General features: G+C 52.3%; 1 protein-coding gene across 3 annotated transcripts in view; it reads right to left on the bottom strand.

The window, feature by feature from the left end:
- Positions 1 to 20,804, bottom strand: part of WT1 (WT1 transcription factor) — a 33,903-nt gene extending 13,099 nt beyond the window's left edge. For 2 of the 3 annotated variants that reach the window (XM_059848335.1, XM_059848336.1), the window contains exons 1-5: positions 20,041 to 20,804; positions 15,992 to 16,114; positions 15,721 to 15,823; positions 9,723 to 9,800; positions 975 to 1,077 (exon numbers count right to left, since the gene is read on the bottom strand). In XM_059848335.1, coding sequence (XP_059704318.1) covers positions 975 to 1,077; positions 9,723 to 9,800; positions 15,721 to 15,823; positions 15,992 to 16,114; positions 20,041 to 20,431 — 798 coding nt within the window. In that variant the 5' untranslated portion in view covers positions 20,432 to 20,804. The remainder of the gene's footprint in view (positions 1 to 974; positions 1,078 to 9,722; positions 9,801 to 15,720; positions 15,824 to 15,991; positions 16,115 to 20,040) is intronic. The other variant, XM_059848334.1, reaches the window with a different exon arrangement.
- Between the last annotated feature and the right edge of the window lie 2,066 nt (positions 20,805 to 22,870).

Raw genomic sequence — 22,870 nt, 5'->3', positions numbered from 1 at the left:
GGATGTCTTAGATTAACACAAACTGATTAACAACAAAACAAAAACAACTGTCTAGGTGGAGCTGGTGAATAGTTCAGCCTTAATGCATTTTGGCCACTGTCACAATGTTCCATCAAAGATGATCTCCTCCTTCTGGGATAATTAACTTCCTTAAACAATGTCGACCATTTACTTTTATTCACCCAACAAAAGCCTGTTTCTGAGAGCTTGCCACTGAATAATGACTTGCTAAACTACACAGAAAAGGAGAAAAGATGCTATCTAAAAACACAGATGTACCTTGACAACACAGAGCAACACAGAAGAGACAGATACTCTGTAATGACTTTGCCATCAGTTTTAACAAGGTATTTCTTTTACAGGGGTATTTAATAATGATATGACTGTCTCAGAAAGGGAGGAAATTAACTCCCATGAATGGTAAGTTCCTCCCAAATATTCACTAATTACTTAGTTATTAGGAAACAATCACATATTTAGTTTTAAGGAAATCCATTTGAATTAGTGAAGTTTGAGAAACACGTAGAAGCAAAATGTCATCTGACACTTTCACATATGTAGTTATTAGAGATAGTCCTATAGATATAGATTAGAGATGTGGTCATATTAGCTATAACCACAGAGGTTATATCACTCATGGCCAGAGTGGTTGGAGCTGGAAGCTGGAAACTGGATCACTCATTTTGGACCGTGCTGAGAAGCTGGTAAGGTGAGTAAGCACAGAAAGGAATTCTGCCTTGCAGACATATTTCAGAACAAGAGATGAGCAATTTTAAATGACTGTGTCATAAAGAAATCTCATGTTAGAGTGCAATGGCTTCAGTGAGGTCAGGACATTTATAGAAAGCATCCCTTGACAAGGTGGGGAAACCACAAACCAAGGATGGGTTCACAAACACCAGTGAAGCAGCGAGTGAACACTATAAACAGGCTGCAGTTTTGCTTCCCTGTGAAGAATGCCCCACAATACTCACTTGTATGCCTCTGAAGACCCCGTGGGTGTGTATTCTGTACTGGGCCCCACAGCTGTACAACATGGGAGCACTGTGGTTCTCATTTTCATAGCCCGCTGTGTGTCTGTAAGTAAAGAGGGGAATAACAAAAAAATCACATATTTTCCAGTACACAGCTCCATGTGAGAGGTTTCCTTCCTTAAGTCAGTATGGAACGTATGCAGAGTTTGCTTTTGCAGCTGTGATATCCAAGTTCAAGTGAAATTCACCAAAGGAAGCCTGCTCTGCCTTCATTCCCATGGATCTGCTCCCACTGGCACAGTGCACTGACTGCATACATACATCTATTAGCATCCATGAAGGAATCCAGGGGAAAAAGAAAAAAAAACAAAAAAAGAAATTGTCATGATTTCAACTCTGACGTATTTCCACAAAGATTTTAGGTAAGAGGGAAAAATTCTCATAGCAGCACAACAGTGTCATGTGCACATGTTCACGTTATTTATCAGTCAAACGTGGGGCTGGCTATTGCTAATATCTTTTGGAATGAGCAAAATGCCTCAAGTTTCACATTAAGTGCAGTGGATTTTTGTCAGCACCTCATGACTCAGATATTACCTGATACTACCAAGCAAGTGATGACATTTATAAGAATAGCAGTCATGTACTCATAAACAGAGATTACAAATCAGTGTCTAAACTATTTATCCCACGTATCAGCTTGCAGGATATGCTACAAATTAACCCTTTATAAAAATAAAATTATAAAATTAAAAAAAAAAAAAAAACAGCCTATCCCCACTAGGTATAAATTTTCAGAATAAATTTAAGAATTTGCAAATTTTGGTGTGTTTGGGGGCTGCCACAACCACGTTTGGTCTAATTATGATCTTCAAAATCCTGAATGTTTGAACACTGCTGTGTCTCCTGTTTGCAGCCTTCCTAATGTCAGAACCACATAAATACATTTTAAGTTCAATTTTTGAAGGAGCATGTTACATTATCACTTGTGGAAGTACACATTGGCAATGGCAAGTGTACATGTTTTGCACAGCACCAGAAATTAGAAAGCCCAGAACAAAACCCCAGGGCACACAGCTAGGGACAGAGATGGATATGTAGGATGTTATCCCAGCCTTTGCCAAATGCTTGCAATAGCAATTTGAAGGGGTCCCTGAGGTCCAGACTCTCATTTCACTGGTCCTTCCTTTCCCTTCACTCAAAGTTCATGTGCAGAGTAGAATTACAAGGAAGTTTTAAACCTCTGAAGTGACTTGCAGAGCAGGCAGTGGAGCTGGAATGCAGGAGGTGTCCAAAGGGTTTGTGAGCCTGGCCAGAGGAGGGGAGCAGTGTCTGAGAGCAGCTCTGCCTGCCCAGGGTGGGCTGCCCTCCTCACCCCTGGCATGACTGGCAGGCTGCTCCATGCCAGAGGTGTTCTCCGAGGTCAGCTCTTCCACTGCTCTGCAGAGCTTATTTCAAACCCTGGCTCCACCTGCCCCTTCAAATCAAAAGCCACATCTTTTGGGAAGGCATGCTCTGCTTAATGCAATTTTAATTCACTTTTAAGGTGATCATAATGAAATAAGTTATGGGGGGTGACAAGAAAGGATCTCTATTCTGTAGTAATATCTGTAATTAATTCTGTAATAATAGATAAAGAAGATACTATTAGCTGATTTAAATGGATTAAACTATGCTGTAGATATGCACCATGTCCAAATAAATGGGGTCTCCTCTCTGCCTAGAGCCCACAAGTGGCCTTTTGCAGCCTAATTCAAGTAACAAATTACCATTTGCTGTCACCATTTGATCAGCACAGATTCCCCACCAACACCAAATTTTCCTCTCTCTTTAAAGGCAGCAAGTCTGTACAAGTAAAAAACATAAATGAATAAAAAAAAATTTAAAAAAATGCTGGGGAGAGGGGTGTTGAAATCCCCCAAGCCATGGTGATACCCACAATGATCACAAATTACACAGTGCATTTTGAAACTGGAATGGAATGGAATGGAATGGAATGGAATGGAATGGAATGGAATGGAATGGAATGGAATGGGAGCCACCATTGATAAGGAGGAAGCTCTGCAGCAGAAACTGTTGCTGACCTGCAGCACAGCAGTAAATCAAGGGTAAATGTGAACTTCAGCACTGGTCACCCTGAGTTTAACCTCCCCTTCACGCCTGTCCTGACAACCTTAAACACCACAATAAACAACAGACACAAAGGCTGATAAGAATTCCCAGGACAGAAACTTTGTAAGAAGAAGCAGGAATATGTAGTAAAATCTTGTACCATAAAACACAGCCCCACTTTCCCTCCAAATTCCCATGGTTTTCATCTTTCAGTGATAGCATTTTTTTGTAAGGACCAGCCAGTTCTGAAATAATTCCTCCCAGGAAGAAGAGGCAGAACAAAGGCCCTGTCTGTGCCCTAAGGAATGGCTCCATGAATGAGAGGTATCCTCCAGGTGATCTCCATCTCAGTTTTTACTGCACAGTTGGGAAGCCTTCCTCCACAACCAGCCTTTTACACATTTCCTCCCCTTATTTCTAGTTATACCTCACTAAAACTGCACATACAAGAATCCATGAAGATTAAAACCTGCTTTCTGAGCCCCTTGACCTATAATACACCAAGTCCTTAGCCAGCTCCCTAGGAGAGATGCTTTAATAACCAGGAGCCCTATTTCCCATTTTACTTTGGGCACATTTCCATCAGCATTGGCTGGTACTCAGCATAGCCATATGGCTGCTGACAGCAAAATGGATCATGAGAGATTTCTTGGTTAAAACACTGTTTATTCATTATGGAGTGCTGTGGAATAATCTGACCTTTGGGGAGATAGAAATTAACAGGTGGATATTCCTTCCAGTCAGTGGGAAACTGGAACACTGAAGGAGGAGTTTTCACAAACTGCCCCTGCACTGATGCTCTCTGGAAGTTCAGCCCTCACTCTGCATCCTCATGGGGAAATAGAGTTCTTTCCCTTCCAGCCTCCATGCTTTAGGCATGATTTATGCCACAAAGTGTACATCACAGTTGGCACAGTTGGCTTGTTTCATATGGCTGCAGTTTATATCCTACAATAAAGGCAGGGATGGAAGAACAGATACAAATCTAGATCCATTACTAAACTCAAAGCCCTGCTTTATTGCATGCAGGAGATAATGCAATGCCACATACATGAGGAATACAAGTGACTGGTGAATTTATTCCTGCAGTACATTAATTAAATGGAAATCTCCAGAGGGTAGCACAGTCCTTAACTTTCATCTTCTCTAGTCAGGCACTCTGTTTTAAAGTAGGCAAAGAGACAATGCCTTATATGCTCAGCTGAGTTGACCAAAGAAGAAAAAAAAGCCAGAGAAAGTCCCCAGTAAGGCCCAGAGCCACACTTAGGAGAGACACTGGACTGATCCCTCTGCAGGTCCTAAAAGGACTCTAAACTAAGCAGGACCAGATGCAGCCAAACTGCCCTGCCAGGATCCAACATAAATTTTTGTTTGAGCAAGGACTGAAGGATTTGGCCTCACAGTCCAGCTCTGCCATTATTTGTAAATATACAACTCCCTTTAACTTCAATCAGAACTGCTCAAAGCCAAAAATGGACTGTAAATATTTAGAGTTTGGGTTAGCTGGTGAAAAAAGGACTCAGTGTATTTTGTTCTTTGGATCTAGACAGCCAGAGCTGGAAACACAGCCATGAAATGTAATTCTAGATAACTGGGAAACAAAGGCTGATACTTGCAAAGGAAGAGCTCTGTGCTGTGGAGTATTTAGAAGCACTTGCATTTACCATTAGCCCAGCAAATCCTTAACACTCGCAGAGTAGCTCTTTTAAAATGATTAATCTCAGAGTTGTACAGATTGTACAGAGATTAATAAAAATGAAGGGTTTACAGATGAGAATGTGTGATGAAAAACAGAGCAGCTTTAGAGAGTTGTATCAATCTAAGTGGTTATAAAAAAAACTCATAAAAGATGACATTCTAATCTGAATATTTCAAAAAAATAATCAAGCTGCAATTTCTCTCTCACACCATTTTTACTTTGTAAAACTGAAATTGCCTGTCTAATGTATAAACCAGCTACAACTTAATCTGAAGAGTTAAGATTTTTATTATTATTTCATAAACCAAAAAAGGGAAGCTTTAGGACACACTGAGGAGAGCTAGAAAATTTCAGATGAAACATGAATACACATTGATTCATGAGATTCAGACTTGGAAGAATAAAAAAGAAGCCAGAAAGCAAGATTACATAAAACAGGCACCACATTAAGCTTCAATTTAATTGTGTTTCACTGCAGGAACAGGAATTTTAGGGTTTAGAAACAGAGCCAAAAATGAGGCAAAGTGAGGGTGTGGGCTAGTCCCATTGATAGCAGAACATAAGGGAAGAGAAGTAGAGTTAATTCCCTCTGCTAAAATATTTACCACCCTAGCACCCTGGGAAAAACATGTATGGAGAGAGAAAATCTTGATTAGTTATATAGAAGATCCTGTTTCTGCCTGGTTTTTGTCTTATACTATTATGGAGGGTGGAGTATGAAGCTGTATTTTTATCTGCCCTTTCCAAGGCAAAGGAATATTAAAAAATGCAATTTCACAGATTTGAGCCCTTCTGCCATCCTCAGTGGGAGAATCAGCTGGCTAATGAAAGGAAGGCTCTAAATTTTCAGGGGATCTTTGTGTTTCTGACTTGAACAGTCTTTCTTTGCTTTGGGATTTTTTTACCATAGACCTGATTGGAATCAGGACTTCACCAAACCCTTCCCCTTCAGAGCAAAACCGGTGGGAAAGGATAAATTCCATAGTAGAAACTGGATGTTATTGCTCATTTTCAGCTCATCTTGATTGCAGAACTGAACCCAAGTCTCACATCTCCAAATATTACTAATAATACCACCAAAGCTAAACAGAAAAGCCTTTACAAACCACTCCTAAACAAGAAAGGTTTTCCTTGCCTTGCTTAAGATGTGGTTTTAATAGTGTTCTACAGAGATCATACCCAATATTCCTTACAGTGAGCCTGAGAAAACAGCAATAAATACCAATTTCCATGAAACATGCTGAGCATTTAACATCCAAGCAAAACCAAAAGAGGAAAACCAAAATGATGTCTGGTTCTATGCCTGATTTCAGATGGCTGTTAGAAATATGGATCAAAGCTTTTTATAGAGAAAATTACATGGAGTCTTGCTGTTGGGAACAAAGCCACACTTCTTGTCTACCATGCTGTATCTCCTTCTGCTTGGTATCAGATATTTCCATGTCACTTTTACACTTAACTCATCAAAATATAAAGGAGGGGTTTATAGCCCTGATTTCTTTCTCTAGAACTGCTATGGAAGGAAGCAGTGCTTTTCATATTGGACAAATTAAAAAGCAACACAAAAATATGAAGGAGAAACCAATGGCAAAAGTGTCCACTAATGTGGAACATTAATTTTGAGATGTCTGGGACCCACTGGCTTTCCTGCAATGGAATAAATCTGATCCCAACAGCTTCAAACAAAATACCACAAAGGAGGAACAAATCATCAGCAAACAGCCTGAGGAGATAAAATCCAGTCCCACAGTGAGGTTCACTGCCTTAACAACGAAGCTTTCCTTTCAGATTCTAGAAGCTGCCAGTCTGTGAGACAGCTTGCAGACAAGCCAGCCCTCCCTCTAGTCCACCCAAGGTTCAGAAGGTGACAGAGGGATGCCTGGACAAACAAGAAACACAGTTAACACACACAAGCTCACAAAGCACTCCTCTTCCCTCAGTGAGTTGTGAGAACAACTTGAGCTCAATCAGAGAGCAATCAATTTGGGATTTATGACCCAAGTGGAAATCTAAAATGCAGATTCAGGTCACTTGGACTGTATGGTAGCAGTAGTGGGTCGTCTTCTTCTCAAGGGGCAGCTCTTGGCAGAGGGAAGGTCATCTTGGGCCATCAGACATCCTTTTGGTTTTTCAGTGAGTAGAAACCCCCAGAACCCATGGCTGCAGCCTTTTCTATCTGCTTCCCTTCTGGCACCACTCTCCCCTTCCCCTGCCAGTCCATCACAGTGCTGTACTCTGGCAGAAAACATCTCAGCTCACTTCAGATGTATCTCTTCACCAGCCAGCAATGGCTGGCCAGGATCCCTGTTCCACACCTTTCAGTGCCCACCTCTGCCTTTCTCTCAGGCTGCACCTTCCACAAGTTCCTGACACTTACCCCTGCTGAAAGCACTCAGACCAAACTCCACTGACACAGAGAAACTTCTTGCTCTCAGTTGCAATATCCAACATTAAAACATCCATGAATGAAAAAGCATTCAGGAAAAATAGTCTTCCATGACCTTAAAGCAGACTCTGAGCAGATGAAATCATTCAAGAGTTCAGATGCCAGGCTCTTGCTGCTGCTGCTGACACACAAGTTCATAAACTTGCAGCTCAACAGGAATGATTTTCACAATCAGCTTTGGCCACCTGACAGCATTCTTTGCCCAGTTTCAAACTTTTCATCTGGACTGAGGGGATTCTGGAGCTGATCACTCAAATATTGGCTCTTTACAAGAGTTAGAACCAGGATGCTCTCAGATAAACTGCTGGACAACTTCAGCACAGAAACTGCCAACTAACTCTACCTAACCTGCACTGCAAAAGCTTCATTTCAGTCTGTTCAACTTATGCTGAACAGGAACTCAGAAAAGCAAGCTACTGACCTGGTCTGCTGTCAAGTCTAAAGTGTGTGACCCATAAGCTTTATATAACCGTAGAGCTCTCTAACTATTTGCAGAACTTACTGGCAACATTTTCTTCCTTCTTAGAATGTGCAAAAGCCTCACTGAAGCCAGGAAGAAGTGCTGGGGAGAACTGAAGGCAAGGAGCTAAACAGGACTGTCATCGTTGGACAGAATCTAGAAGCTCCATATTTCAGCAGGAAGATTGACTCCAAAATTCTTAAATTACAACTAGGAGATTGAGAAAAGCATCTGAAACACTAAACGCCTGGGAATCACTTATGAACAGTTCATATATTTTAAAGATGTAAATCTTGGGAAGAATACCTTATGTTCATGGCAACTGAGATTGGAGGTACTGTGTATTGTAACTCTCAGCCAGAAAAGACAGATAACTATTTTGGCTCATATTACCAGTGATGAGGCTATGTCTAGCACTGATTTTCCACAGATTCTACAATCTTGGCCTATACCAAAACTTTCAGCTTTGTTTTACCATAGATCATTCATCTTGATTCTTCCCCCCTTTTCATGCATCCTAGGTCACATACTTTACACTGCTAACAGTCTGACTCCTGGACAAGTAAGAAGCCATTTATTTTGTTCAGTACTCCTTTAATATTTCTATTGTGACTTTTTTTTTTTTTTCACTGAGTTCCCCAAAGAATAACCTCTTCCTTGCTTTAATAACTTGGACCTCGGTCAAGGTTGATGTGTTTCTCCATTTTGCAGGATATTTTCTTCAGAAGAGACAAAACAGTGTCTAATATTGCAATGACTGATCTTTAAAGGGTACAGTTTCAAGAGGAAATCAAAAAGACTTATGAAAGAAAAGTAGGAAATAGCCTTTAAAAAGAGGGGATAGGCAGCAAAGACAGTGAACTGTTCACAACTGTAGGATTTTGGGATCTTCTCTAACCAGAAAAAAACCTCCTTGATGGATTTCTTCAGGCTCAGCTCCCTTGCTCACTTCAATACAGATAGTTTACTACACTACTCCCTCTAACCTTCAAACACCAGTGGTTTATGAGCTACAAGGAGACCCATAATATTTTTTGTTCCTTTATCGCAGTACAGCAGTGTTCACAAAGTCCATCTTGGACAAGACTTTCACATCCATGGACAACTGCATGAAAGCACAGATCTGTGCAGGCTTTTATCAGCCTCTCCTGCTGTTCCCTTGAGACTGCACACGCTTGGACACAGAGAACATCCCAATACCTGCCTTCAGCGGGGGAGTTTGCAGAGCCGGTTATCTCCTCAGAGCAGTGAATTATCTGCTCTGAGCACAGTGGCTTTCCCTTGGCTAACATCAAAAGGTGGCTCTGCCGCTCACGGCAGCCACCGCGGACGCCCCGATGTGAGGATGCGGCAGCGCTCCAGCCCCGCTGCTCCCTCTCCTGCCCCCGGCTGCATCGGGGATCCCTGGCCCCGGCAGACCCGGAGGAGGAACCGGCCACGCTGGGTGTGGAGATGGAGGCAGCGGCCCCGGAGCGCTGCCCGCCACCCCGGCGGGGCCCCGCGGCGCCTCGGAGCCTTCCTGGCCGGCCGGCCGCAGGAAGCGCCGCGGGGGAGGCGGGCCGGAGCCTCTTCCCGGCAGGTGGGAGGGCGACAATGGCCCGGAGGAAGGAAGCCGGGAGGCGGCCGGGCCGGGACACAGGACGCAGGGCCTGGCGGAGGCAGGGAAAGGGAAAAGGGATGGTAGGAAGGGGCGACAGCTCGAGGAGCAGAGCGCGAAGTGGTCACGGCTGCCCCTGCGGGAGGGGCCCGGGCACCGGGAGCGGGCACTGCGCAGCCCTGCCCCGCCCCGCCCGGTGCCACCGGAGCCCGACACACCCAGAGCTGCGGGCACTGCCAGCCAGCAGCCCGAGCCTCCGCTCAGGCTGGGGCGAGGATCATCAGAAATACGGCAAGCTACAGCCAGGTGATGAGCCGCTCTCAGGACCGGACAGTATATTTTTCGTACAATTTTTCGAATTCAAAATTCAAGATAAAGTTAGCTCAGCAATGCAGCTTCAGGGCAGCAGGTTAGAAGAGAACAAAGCTCCTTACCCTTTCAGTGTGGATCCCAGGTTCATTTGATTCCATGTCATGCATTCAAGCTGTGAGGTCATCTGATATAAATTGTCACTGTTGTGAAAAGAAGTAGAGTTAGGACTAAAATTGCAGCTACCAAATAAAAACCAAAAAATCAGAATGTCAACAATTTCTTTGTTATTTGCTTTAAATATATAGAAAGTGAATTTATTTTATATAATCCGTTTTTTCGATGCATTACGAATTTTAAAAAATAAAAGAAAATAAAATAAAAGGAAGTGTGTGGCTCGAAAGGACACTTTGAATCTGCAAGCCTGACGATTTGTAAAGAGCTCGAAATAGAAACATAGAACATTTTCCTTCTCGAAAAATAATATCCGATATTGATACGTTGAAATGAATGAAACGAATATAAGCAGCCCGGAGAGGTAACGCAAAGGATTATTTGTTTTAAAAAGTCAAATCTGTTAACTGTTTTAACCAGGAGTGTGAGAGACCACGTGGGTAATGGAGTGAAACAGCTATCGCGACTGGTGATGGATGTTGCTACACAGAGGGGCTTGACAAGCGGGAGAAAAATGGAGTGGCTGAGCGATAAACGGAGCTCAGCGCTGGAGCAGGCTCTTTCCCCGCCGGTACACACCGCGGGCAGCCCGGCTGCGGCCGCGCCTTCCCCCGCTCCGCTCTCCGCCCGGAGCGGCGAGCGCAGGCAGCGCTGAGGGGCGGCGGGAGGCGGGCACGGAGCCCCGGCAGCGCTCTCCCGACGGAACAGGTCCCCACAGGGCCGAGGAGGTGCCGCGGCCCGGGCAGGCTCCCCCGGGCCGGGCTCTGCCCGCAGCGCAGCTCCCGGCGAGCCCCCGGTGCCTCCGGCGGGCGCGGTGATTGATGCCGGGGACCGCCGCTCACAATAAACGCAAGTCTCCCCGCTGATTAATTACACCTAAATTCGCTGGATTTACGCGGTGAATTAATATCATTTTGTTATTAGGAGACGGCATGTTTTTTTTCTTTCCTTTTTAATTTTTTTTTAACTCCGTGGCAGGTAGAAGCGACCTAAAAAAGCCAAAATCCAGTGGGAAGCTTTTGCATATAAAAACAAATTAAGTGACTTCAATCTCGAAGTATGCGTAATATCATTTGTCAGTATCACTGGACACTATTATTCATCAGTGTGTCTGAAGTGCTATTATGCTACTACAATGTCCTGCATATCAGCTCAGGAATTGTTAAACTCTCCTGCAGTTTCCCCATTTGCAATAGCAGTCCGTGCTGGTCTGTGCCAACTACGTTTTGCAATTCCACGAATTCTTCCTGTAATGCTGCTGTAATTAATTCCTCCAGGACTCTGATTTTTATTAGAAGTGCCCGCCCGATGCATTTACAGCAGGAGATTTCCCTTTAACTTTCTTTCTCTTGACAGTTCATTTATAAGAACCTCCCCCACAATATCCACTTTTTTCCCCCCTCCTTTGCTTTTTCATAAAGCAATACACTTATTCATCTTGTCACAGCTCGCGGCCACTGTGTTCCGTGCCGCCCTTAGGTGACGGTGTCCGAGACGAGGCGCCCCGGGAGCCGCACGGTGCCCGCGCCCCGGCGCCGCCGCAGCTCTCCCGGTGCCCGCCCGGCCAAACGCGCTCCCCGCGGCCCTGCTCCCGGCTCTGCAGCTCTGGCCGCGGCTCCCCAGCGGAGCCCGAGCCGGCTTCAGCCTCCGAAGGGAGCCCGGAGCGTCTGTCGGGCAGGCTGGACGAGGTGGAAAGCGCTGGGAGCAGAGCTCCGCTATCCGCGCTAAACCCCGCTCTGTCTGGCCCGTTTGGCGTCTCCTGAGCGGGGAGAGACCCTCGGCCCTCGCCCCTCCTTGTCCTCCCACGTCCGGGGGCTGGAGCCGGGGACTGAGTGAGGGGGGAGCAGGTGCCCGGCTCGGCCCAGACCCCGCACCAGCCCGGGCGGGTTCTGCTGTGGGGTCCCCAAATTCATTGCACCGCTCCGGACTCTCGGATCGCCCCGGGCGAGCCGCACCGGGGCACCGAGGTGCCCACGGAGCGGCACCAGCACCCCCTTCCACGGGCTGCGGGTGGGGGCTGAGCCATCTCTGCAGCCGGCAGCGAACGAGGGGAGACATTTCTGTGCTGAGCAGCGGAGCTGCGAGGCTCTCATCTCGAAAAAACCGGAATTGCCGGAGCTTTGGCTAAATCGGCCCTGGGCACCGCGGGGCTTCGCGCCCCTTAAGCCCGGAGATAAGAACGACCGGTCCGGTCGCTGCTTGCCCGGGAGCCACCGGGCAGTGGCTCGGATTAAACATCTCACAGCTGGCATGTGAGAGAGAACAGGACGTCTCTAACGCCATTTACGCCTCGCCATGGTTTATTATCGACGGTACCGTGAGATGATCTCATGGAACCAACAGCTCCGCTCAAAATCTCGGCTTTGGATGGGGTTTGAATGAGGAGAAGGAAAGCGAGGTCTCCAGGGATTTGCCTGCGCTGATTCCAATCTGAATCCTTGGCCCTTCGAACGGCCACAAAGAAGACACTAAAAATAACTTATTTTCATTACAAAGATGCTTTTAAAGAGAAACGAGAGGAAGGGGGGGAAACATTTCTACAGCGGGGATTAATGTAAGTTGGAGTGGAATAAAAGGAAGTCAACGCTGAGCAAAAAGGGAACTTAAAAGGAAACCAGTAGTAGATCATATAGAGTTTGTTTTGGCCTGTACTGCAGTATTACCGAGTTCTTGACCTCTGCACAGAAAGAGCTATAATCTGAACCGAGACTCCTCCACTTTTAAAGTCTTTGCAAGTGTGACTCACAGTAAATTTTCAACATCGAGCATGTTTACTACATTAAAGAGCGCGAGGTAGAGAAGTTCACATCACCGTTTTAATGGACCCACAAACCCCCGCCTGAGATCTGCGCGGGTTTGTCACCCGTGTCCAGCCACAGGCGCGGGGCTCCTTGGCAGCGCAGCGGGCCGGGCCATAAACAGAGAGCAAGTAGTGGCCGGGGCGAGAGATTTCGCTGATAGTTTTGCTTCCAGCCCAAGAATTACGATCGGTCAACCGTTTCTTTCTTCCCGACTCTGCCGCGGTTCGGGAGAGAGGGCGAGGCGCTTGAGCCCCAAGTGTCCCCGCACTGCAGACGGGCTGGACCCTCCTGCCCACGGCCACCGCTACCCGTCCCTGCTTCCCGCGGGTCGGGCTGGGGCCGCGCTCCGAGGAGAGCGGGGGAGCCGGGAGGGTCCCTCGCACCCAGCTGGAGAGATGGCGGATGAGGGGGAAGCGAGAGAGAGCATCACGTGGAGGTGACTCCCTCTGCATCCTGTCCTTCTGCTCCTTCCCTCCCCCTCCGCTCGCCGAAGCATCACCCCTCGGGTCCTGCTGGAGGCGGCGGATCCAAAATTGGGATGGCCGTCCCTGCGAGACGCTGCAAGGCGACACGGACCCTCAGCCCTGGCTGGGGTGAGAGGGCGATGGACCCCAAACCAGCGCTGTCCGGGCGCGCCGAAAGAGGCAGAGAGGAGGCGGTGCAGGGAAGCAACGACCGCCGCATCCCGCCGGGGGCAGAGGCAACACCACCTCCCGCACCCCACCTCGCCTGCTCCGCCACATGCCCCCCCTTCCACTGCTAAAGGCTAACGGGAGCGCCAGTTGTCCCCAGGCAGTGTGGGGACAGACAAACGCCCCATGCTGGGGCTGAGCACCATCTCCTGAGCGCTCTCGGAGCGCTCCCGGGGCGCGCAGCAGGCGTGGGCAGGGTCGCCAGCTCCGGCGCTCGGATGGGGCCACCGAGCAATCACTTGACAAAGCAGAGCTGTCGAGCTTGACCTGAACTGCGAAAAGGAAAAGAAATCTTCAAGAAGGAGGTGCGGGATAAATACGGTCATGAAAAAAAAACTCAAAAATAACCACTATTTGGCCAAATCAAGATAAATGTTTAAGGACAGTGCGGTCGTTTTCAGGGCGTTGGCTATGTGGGAAAGGAGTCCCGCCCATTTCTGTACCGCAACGACTCATCTGCCTTCCTGACCACCTTTTCCAGGAGGTTTTGAATGTGTTCAATAAGGGACAAGGAGAGGCCGCGCCGAGCTCAGCCACCTGTGCGGGCCTCGCTGCGGGAGCAGCCTGGGGCTGCCCTCGACGTGGAGCAAGCGCTGCCTCGCTTACACCCCCACACATCAGTATTGGCTCCTGAGAGGTTTAAAGGCTTAAATCCTTATCTTACTGGAGTAAGCCGTAAACCTCCCAGCGAGCAGGGCAGGATCAAGGCTGAGGTCGGGAGGAAATCGATCCCCGTGGCGCAGCGCTGCCCTCCCGCGCCGGGCGCGGGTCCCCAAGCGCTGGGAGGGAGGTGGCCGCGTTAGGGAGGCGACCTCTGCGCTCACCCCTGCCTCAGCGGAGGCACATGGAAGAGAGAACTCTCGACGCTATCAGCATTCTCCTATCGCATTCACACCTGCAGGCGCTGCCGCTTCCAGGAGCGGGGCGAGGGCGAGCCCCGGGGCCCGGGGGGACTGGGGAAGGCGGCGGCCGCCCGCGACCGCTCGGAGCTGCCCTCCCCAAGCCTCCTCCATACCATATTTATAGATTTCCCTGCGCGGCGAGCAATCTCTGTCACTTCAGCGCAGGAGTTCGCCCCGCCAATTATTCTGCAAGCTAATCTCTCTGCATAGGCTTCTTTCCTTCCTTCATTACCTCATTCCCTCCTTCCCTTGACGTCAACTCACGTTCATTAGCGAAGTGGCTTCTGGAAGTGACAGAATTTTGTTGTCTCACGTCCAGGGCCGGTTAATCTGAGATGATATAACTGGCCTACAAGAGGAGCCGCTCGCGGCTTCCTTCGCAGAGGCACATTGTTTTGTGTGCGAGAGTTACTTAGCAACTCCAAGATACGGGACTGGCTCCAAGTTCACAAAAAGTTGAGGAATAAATTTTGGGGAACTTCTTTCACTCACTAAACACGTTGTAAAACTCCAACGCCCAGCCCCCATGTCGGACCGAAAAAAATAAAAACCAACCGGGAAGCCGCGCTTGCCACGGGCCCGTCTGTTGGCAAAGAGATCTCGTTGCCTGCACCGAAGTTCCAGACGCACCTTTCTCCCAGCAAGGAAATCCGATAGGTTTATTGCCCCGATTTCAATAAATAACCTCCCTGCAGGCCAGCTCCCATCACTCCTGGCAGCCATCGGAACGGCTCTTGGCCTGCAAGACGAAGCCCTTGGACAGAGCTGAGTTTTAGTCGCCTGTACCACGCTGTGCCCGTGGCTGCTGCTCGCCAGCCAGTGCTCCCACACCTTCCCAGCTTGGGTCAGAGCTCCGAGGCCAGAGCCGGGGAGGAGGCGTGAGGCTCAGCCGGGCTGCCCCAAGCGTTTTCCCCCGCTGCGGTTAAGGGCAAACCCCAAATTCATCAGGCCCAGGGAGTGCGGGGAGCCCGGCTCCCGTTTCCCCGGCTCCCGGCACCTGCTGAGGGAGCGCGGCTCCGCCAGGATGCTCTGCCGGAGCCGAGCGGCGCCAAGCCCGGCTCGGGAGGGCGAGCCGGCCGGGAAACCTGCGAGACACGGCGGGGCCCGCCACGGAAGGCGCGGCATCCTTTATTTCGTTTTGTTGGGGTTTAGGGATTTCGTTTTGTTTGGCTTTTGTTGTTTTGTTTGTTTGTTTGTTTGTGGTTTTTGTTGGTTTCTTTGTTTTTGATGGTTTGTTTGTTTGTTTGTTTGTTTCGGGTGGTTTTGCCTTGGTATGGTTTGGTTTTTACGCGTGAATCTTCTTTTTTTGGGTTTGGTTTTTAGTGGATTTTTTTTTTGTTTGTTGTTGAGTTAGTCTGGGGGGGGTTGTTGGGGTTTTTGAGTTTGTTTTGGGGTTTTTTGGGGTTTGTTTTTTTTTTTTTGAGAAGGGAAAGAATAAATCTGTTTCCTTGCATAAAGGAAAAGCTGTTCGAACGGCGTGCGGGGGAGAGAGCGCGTCCAAGCAACAACCCGCGCCCAAGGAGGGCAAGCCAAGCTCCCTGCCGGCCGAGGTACCTGTTGTAGGGCGTCCGGAGGAGCAGCGCCTGGCTGCCCGTGCAGCTGTCGGTCGGCGTGTGACAGCCGTACACTGGGGGAGGCACCGAGTACTGCTGGTCCCCTGCGGAGAGAGCAGCACAGAGTTAACCCTTGGGGCCAGCGGCCAGCCCTCCGCTTGCCCTGCGCTGAACGGGGGTCTCCAGGGCCCCGTCCTCCAGCACCGGGCAGCTCCGGCTCCGTGCCGGGCTCGCCAGCAGCCCGACAGAGCCCCTCGGGAGGCAGAAATTACCTAGGGAGGGCTGCTGGCTGATGGGGTCCTCGTGTTTGAAGGAGTGGTTGGTGAACTGAGCGGCGGGGTGGGACGGCGTATGGCCGTAGCTGGGGGTCCCGTCAAAGGCCACGGTGCTGTAACCTGGCGGAGAGAGCACAGCGGGGTTAGCGGGAGCATCCGCCGGGTCCCTGCTGGGGACCCACGGCCACGCACCGCGGGCTGCAAACGCCTCGCAGCTGGGGCAGCTCGCCGATCCCCCCGCGGGGAGGATGGGGACAAGGACAGGGCCAGGCTCTCTGAACCCCTCCGTCCCCTGTGCCACCGCCCCTCGGCGCTCGTACATCTCTCTCTGCGGAGAGAGCCGTGCCGAGCCCGCGCCCAGGAGCGGAAAGTCGGAAGTCTCGTTCGTGTTTAAAGAGACCAGATCGGTTTCGGTAATAAAAAGGATGTTTTCATTAATTGTTGCTCATATTAAAAGTGGAAGATTTCCATCTGCTCGGTGTAGTCATCTGGCGCTTCCAATTTAGAAGTTACCCTTTAATCTTGCACTTTTTTTATTTTGTTAAGAGCGGCTTTCTGAAGAGTCTGCAATAAAGAGGCGGAATATTACGTGCAAAAATAAAACTCCTCCTTTCAGCGAAAATTGCTCTCCAAAATAATAAACAGCCTATTTTGTTTCCTACACCGAGCAGATTCAGATGGAAAGAGACCACCTCTGCTGACCCCGGGCCGGCACAGAATCGTAAATCAGGTGCTTGGACACCAACTTTCATTAATGACTTGGAGCTGGCTAAACAACTTCAGCTAAAAAAGTAATTACAAAGTAATATTATCTCAGAGGCTTCTCGGCTCATCAGCATTTACTCCGAGAACCAAGCTCCTCCGAGAGTCACTCTTAAAAAAAAAAAAAAACCAACAAAACCAAGCAAAACAAAAAACCCCAACCAAAACAAAACAAAACGTCCGACGCGGGCGAGTGAAAGAAACCAAAGGGACTACGAGCGCTTTCTCCCTCACACTCCCCTCCCTTAACCCGCTTATTCCAGCACGGGCATCCCTCACGAACCCGTCTGGATGTGGCTGGAGAGGGATTTTGTCACTCGGGGCTGTTTTCAGGCACCCGTCTCAGCTCCCTTTCGGTGCCGGATGCTCGGCGCTGGGCAGGTCTCTGCTTCACCAAGGATCCGCAATCACAGCGGGTTTCAGAGAGAATGAAATGGAGAGGCAGCAAAGGCATTCGAATGCTGCTCCTCTGTTTTATTCTCTCTGCTGGCAGGCTAGGTCCAGAGGCATTACAGGACTTCATTAACCCGCGCGGCTGAGCCGGAGAAACGGAGGGAGCTACAGGAGGAATGAAAATATTCCAGAGAGCTTTAAAACCTTCACCTTCGCGGCGATTTTAAGTCGGCCCGGAGGCTGCGGGGCTGGCATAGGAGTGGGACTGGCCGAATGTCCCTCACATCGCCCTGACCCCGGGACCAGAGCTCCTTTCGCCGAGATGCGGGCAGTGTTGACAGGCCGGTACCTAACGGGCTCCCATCCCACAGCTGCTTCTCGCTCTTTATCTCCTCCCTCAGACCCCAGGGTAGAGGCTCAACCTTCAACTCCCTTTTCCCCGTTTCCCTCTGTCTCATTTTTAGCTTTCAGAAAACACTGACACTTTCTACGTTACTTTTGGCCAGCCACAGAGTTTCGGTGACCTTCAAAACTCAGCTCGGAGCAGGACGAGGTTTTGGCCGCATTTTCCGGTGTTGCCTGACCCAAAGCTTCAGGAATGTGATAAGAAAGTTGAGTTCTGAACCGAGCTGCCGATAGTGAGGTCTCTTTAATTAGGGCGTTATCAGAACTAGGCCTGATTAAAATGTGCTGAAAATAATTGAAAGTTGTACATCTGGTGGAGAACGGGGCCCGCTGGAGGCATCCAGTTGTTGGAGGAGCCAGCTGGATGAAAGAGGCAGGCAAACGAGAAGAGGGAAATTGGGCAGAGGTTTCAAAGCCTTAGCTTCCTACCCCCACCCCATCCCATCCCAGACTTGGCAGAAATGTCATCACAGAGCCAAGGTAGCGTCTTTCCCACGGTCAGAGGAACCTCTTAAAAAAAAAAAAAAAAAAAAAAAAAAGAGTTCAACCTTGAGGAGAGCCAAAGCAAGAACATTTTATCCATACACGAAAAAAAACACCCTTTGCCGAATTTCTCCTTGCCATAGACCTCTCTCTGCGTTTCACCGAAAACAGCTGTGGGCCCGCACAGGTGCGGATGTGTGCGGGGTGCGTGAGGTGCCTGCGATGCTGCAGACGGAGCGCGGCCCGCGGGGCGCCGGGCCCGAGGAGAGCCCAGCGTGGGCTCCATGGGTTGGGGTATTAAAGGTTCGGTTTCTCCCCGGGCTGGGTAAACCCGGACGTCAGGATGGAGCTGGCTCGCAGCTATTTTGTCCCTCGCTAACTCGAATTTATCTCCCTCGCCCTTTTCTCCGCTTTCTCGTCCCTATTTCCGCCCAGCGACTATGAATCCCCTGCAAGGTCTAAAATCTTTTCAGATGTCTTTCGAAATACATCTTTCCCCGTCAGAGTCCCTGTCCCGGCGGGCTCCGGGCCGCTCTCCTTCCGTCCCGCAGCCGGAGCTGGGACTCCGCGGGGCACGCAGCAGCTCCGGGGCCTCGGCAGGGCCGAGCCTCTCCCCAGCTCCAGGGATGCCGCCCATTTTCCCAGCCGGGATCGGCGGCACGGCCCAGGAGCCCCGCTCTGCAGTTTCCTACGTCGGAGCCCAATGCCGGGCGAGCCCCTGGGGCAGGGCCCGGGGGTCGAAAGCACCGGGGACCGCGACCCTGTACTGCCCGGGGAAGGTCTGTGCTGAACAACCCCTGCCCCTCGCTGCAAACCTCGCCCGGCGGCCGGCACCGAGCGCGGCCGCCGGCCTCGGCCCCTGCTCTGCCCCTCGCCCTGCAGCCCGAACCGCCCGGGCCCGCCCGGGACGGCGTGTCCCAGCCCCTCTGTGGGTGCGCGCTTGCTCCCCCGGGGCACAGCAATCCCGAGCTGCGGGCTGGGAGCGGGGAACCCCATCCTAAAAGCAGAGAGACCTCGGCCACTCATCCCGCTCCGGCAGGGCCACTCTGGCACTCTCTGCCGACCCCCGGTCCCCCGAGCAGCGGCGCCTCGGCTGCCCGGCTCCCCTCGGTCAAACTCCGCCGGCGCCTCGGCCGGGGCCGGGCAGTGCGGGGCGAACCGCGGCACGCCGCCACTCGCTCCGGGGCCAGCTGAACGAGGGCGAACGAGACCCGAAAAGTCTCATGCAAGCTCTTCGCACGCTGGCCCCCTTTCCTTTCTTCCTCGCGTTCGCACCCGCAAATGTTTATACTGCAGGCACTGGAAGAAGAAGGATGAGGTGCTGACCCCGGTGCCACACGCTGATGACCCATTGCCCGGCCGTTCAACCCTCGGGAGCCTCTCAGGGCGGTGCGAACACCGGGAACCGCGGGGAGTTACGGCGCAGCCGGTCCCGGCCGCGGAGATGCGGACAAGAAACGACGAGGCACCCCGCTTGTGCATTCCAGCCCGGGAATACTCAGCCCTCCCCAGGTTAATTCGACAAGGGGCTTGAAAACACAGCGCTTTTCGGATTCAGAAGGAAGTTTGGAGGTTTACCCCCGCCACCACCCCATCACCCCTGAGATATGCAGAGGGAATTCTCTCGGGCCACGGGCCCCAGCTCCATTCCAGGACTTGTGCCGTCTCCGGCCTGAACAAACCTTTGCGAAGGCGAGAGGCTGCTCCAACCCGGGGAGGGGGCCGGGGGGCTCCAGCCCGCCTGGCAGAGCCGCCCGCTACATCCGCTGCCCCGCAGGAGGGGTGGGGGCCGAGCAACTCGCGGCTCCTAAAGCTCCCGGGAGCGACGTGGCTGCCGCACAGGGAGGGAAGGGAGGCACAGCAGGGCTGGCTCGCCTAAACCCGGCTCGGCTGCCGCGGAGAGTGACCGGGCTTGGTGTTTACATCAGGCGGCCCTACAGGGCTGAGCGGGCGCCTCAGGGGGCCGACCCCGCGCCCGGGGCTCCCGGCAGCGCGGCCCTTACCCTGGTTGCGGATGGCTTGCTGGCTCTCCAAGCAGTTGGGCAGGTAGGGCCCGTTGGGGAACATCCGAGCCTGGCCCGAGGGCGGCTGGCTGGGCGGCGGGGCGCCGAAGGGCCCGTAGCGGCAAGCCCCGGCCGTGCCCGTGAACTGGCCGGAGAAGTGGACGGTGAAGGCGCTCAGGTACTGCTCCTCGTGCGGATCCGATCCGTTCCAGCTCGGCTCCTGCTTGATGAAGGAGTGCGGCCCCAGCGAGCCGTAGGAGGCCCCCGGGGGAAAGTCCAGGACGGGCGCCCACTGCGCCGCGCTGCTCACCGGCATGGTGCAGTTGCTGTTGCCCGGCAGGGAGGGCACAGAGGGCAGCAGCGCGTTGAGGTCTCGGACGTCGGAGCCCATCTGCTCGCAGACCTTCTGCCTGCCGCCGGGCAGCCAGTCTCCCCCCGGGCCGCACTTGTTCCAGGACACCTGGCTCCTGCCCGCCAAGCCGGAGGCCGGCTCCGGCTGCAGGCACCAGGCCGGCGAGCTCAGCCCTTTGGGGGAAGTTTGCTCCGCGACGCAGCTCCCCGGGTCCAGCCCTGCGGGAGCCGGCAGCAGCGACAGGGAAAGGTTGTTCTCCAGGATCGCCTCCGGGCTTGCACCCGCTCGCAGCGCGGTGTGCGTGTGTCTGTGTGTCCGCGCGTGTGCGTGTGTCTGTCTGTCTGTCTGTCTGTACGAATGTCCGCCTGTCCGAGCTAGGGGGGGCACAGCCGCCGCGCACGCCTCACCTCGGATGCCTGCTCACCCTCAACTTTGCAAAGCTCAAATAGAGGCGCTTGCAGGGGAGGAGGAGCCAGCCACGCCGATCCTCCATTCACACAACCTCCGCCGAGGGGCTGCCCACAGCCCGCTCTGCTGAACCCAGCCGGGCCAGACGCGCGGGGGGAGGGGAGGCACAGGAGGGCCGGGGATGGAGGGGGAGAGGTGACTGTGGGAGAATATATCTCCCCTACACATCACTCCCACCCTTCTTCTGGTGCAAGCGCCACTAAATCTCACCCTAACGTCCCTCCGCTTTAGGAGAGACTGGCGGGACTGTTAGAGGGATTCAGGTGGCCAGTAAGTACGTGCTGGCTGACTTCCCCCGCCAGCTCCGTGCACGTCCGTGGGGATTCCCGAGGGCGGCGAGCTCGCAGGCCCCGGGGACCGCGCGAAGAAGCCTCCGCCCTCGCAGGAACCTGGGGAAATGACACGACCCTGGCCGGGCGGACCCCGTTCCTGAGAGGGGAAAGTGTCTTTCCAGGTGCCTCTCCCGCTACGGGAGGAACCAGCGTCTCCAGGAGCTCCTGCGGGCTGCGAGCCCGGCGCTCCCTGTCCCGGGGCCGCGCAGGCCGCCCGGGGCTGGCCGGGCCGGGGCACCGAGGGCTCCGCCGGCCAGGGGAGCGCTGGGCGCCCTTTGCAAGGGCCCCGGGGCCGGCGTGCGCCCGGCCCTAGCCCGGTCCCTCGGACCTGCCTGTGTGCGAGGGGAAGGAAGCAGCTGGGCGGGCGGGGGAGGACGGCAGCGCTGTGAGTAACCTGCTTTTGAGAGATTCACCTGGCACAGCTCCCGGAAAGGCCCGGAGCCTCTCCTTCCTTTCCAGCCTCCTGGATAGCGGCTTCTCAGCGTTCATCCCGGGGGCGGCGGCCGGAGGGCCCCCGAGGGCACCCGACACGTTATCCCCGGACGGTCCTTGCTGCCAGGAGGGTTCGGTGGGCCCCGGCAGCGAGGGGTGCCGCGATTCTGACGGTGCGGGAGCGCACCCAGACCGACTGCCCAGGCAGGAGGCGGCGGGGCGGGCGGCAGAGCCCCGCGGGGCGCGGCGGTACCTGCCGCGGGCAGGATGCGCTCTCTCCGAGGGCGAGGAGGGGAATCCTGCCGCCCTCCTGCAGAACTACCGATGAAAAATCAATCACCCGGGGCTGTGGGGTTCTCGCGGGGTCGCACCGGCCCCGCCGCCCCGTCCCTTGCGCGTTGTCATCGGCCGCTGTCAGAACCGTGGCACCGCAAAGCGGGGTCACCCCCGCGGCGTTCAGCCCGCACCCTCACCCTCTCCTTTGCGGCGACAGCAGCGACAGAAGCGCCGTGAAGGCTCACCTGCCGCAGGACACGCCGAGCCCCTTGTCTTCCCGGAGACAGCGCACACCTCGGGATTTCCTGTCCCTCGCGGCATCCAAGGTTATCGCAGGCATCGTCAACGTCGGAGAGGTGTTTTAAGATTCAAAGGGTAAATGCTACAACAAAAGAAATTAAATTAGGTCGTTATTGGAGCAGCCAAGTATAATTTCATTTTCTCTTAAAACTAATTAGTCATAACGGTCGGTTTTTGCTATTAGTGAAATTATTTTTTACAAAATATTTCAGGTAATTCCCTTTAAAAATCTCTCTTTTGGCGCACACATCATTTATTACAAAACTCCACGTGTAACATAAGTGCGAAATATTTGTTCATTATTTTTACTGATATTAAATATCCTCTAAGTTTACAGGACGTGCCACCTCAGAGCCCACGGCAAACTAAGGCACCCTGGACGGCACTTGTGAATGCAGCCCGTGCGGGGAAATCGCGCTGACCTTGCTGCCCGCGGGCTTCCGCTCTGTCTCCCGCTCTGGCCGCACCGGGGCTCCCGCACACCGCTGTCACCCCCTGCCCGGGACCCGCGGGGAGCTGCGGGACCGGGACAGGGGCTGCTGCTGGCTTGGCTCATTTCTGTGACGGACCGACACACGAGGTTGGTTGAACTCGGTACCTTCAAGGTCTTTCACAACCTAAACGATTTTGTGATTGATTCTATGATCTCCGGCTCTGCGATGGACACCTT

The sequence above is a fragment of the Haemorhous mexicanus genome, chromosome 6 (assembly GCF_027477595.1).
Source record: "Haemorhous mexicanus isolate bHaeMex1 chromosome 6, bHaeMex1.pri, whole genome shotgun sequence".
Taxonomy (NCBI): domain Eukaryota; kingdom Metazoa; phylum Chordata; class Aves; order Passeriformes; family Fringillidae; genus Haemorhous; species Haemorhous mexicanus.
This window is presented reverse-complemented; position numbering and strand designations above follow the sequence as displayed.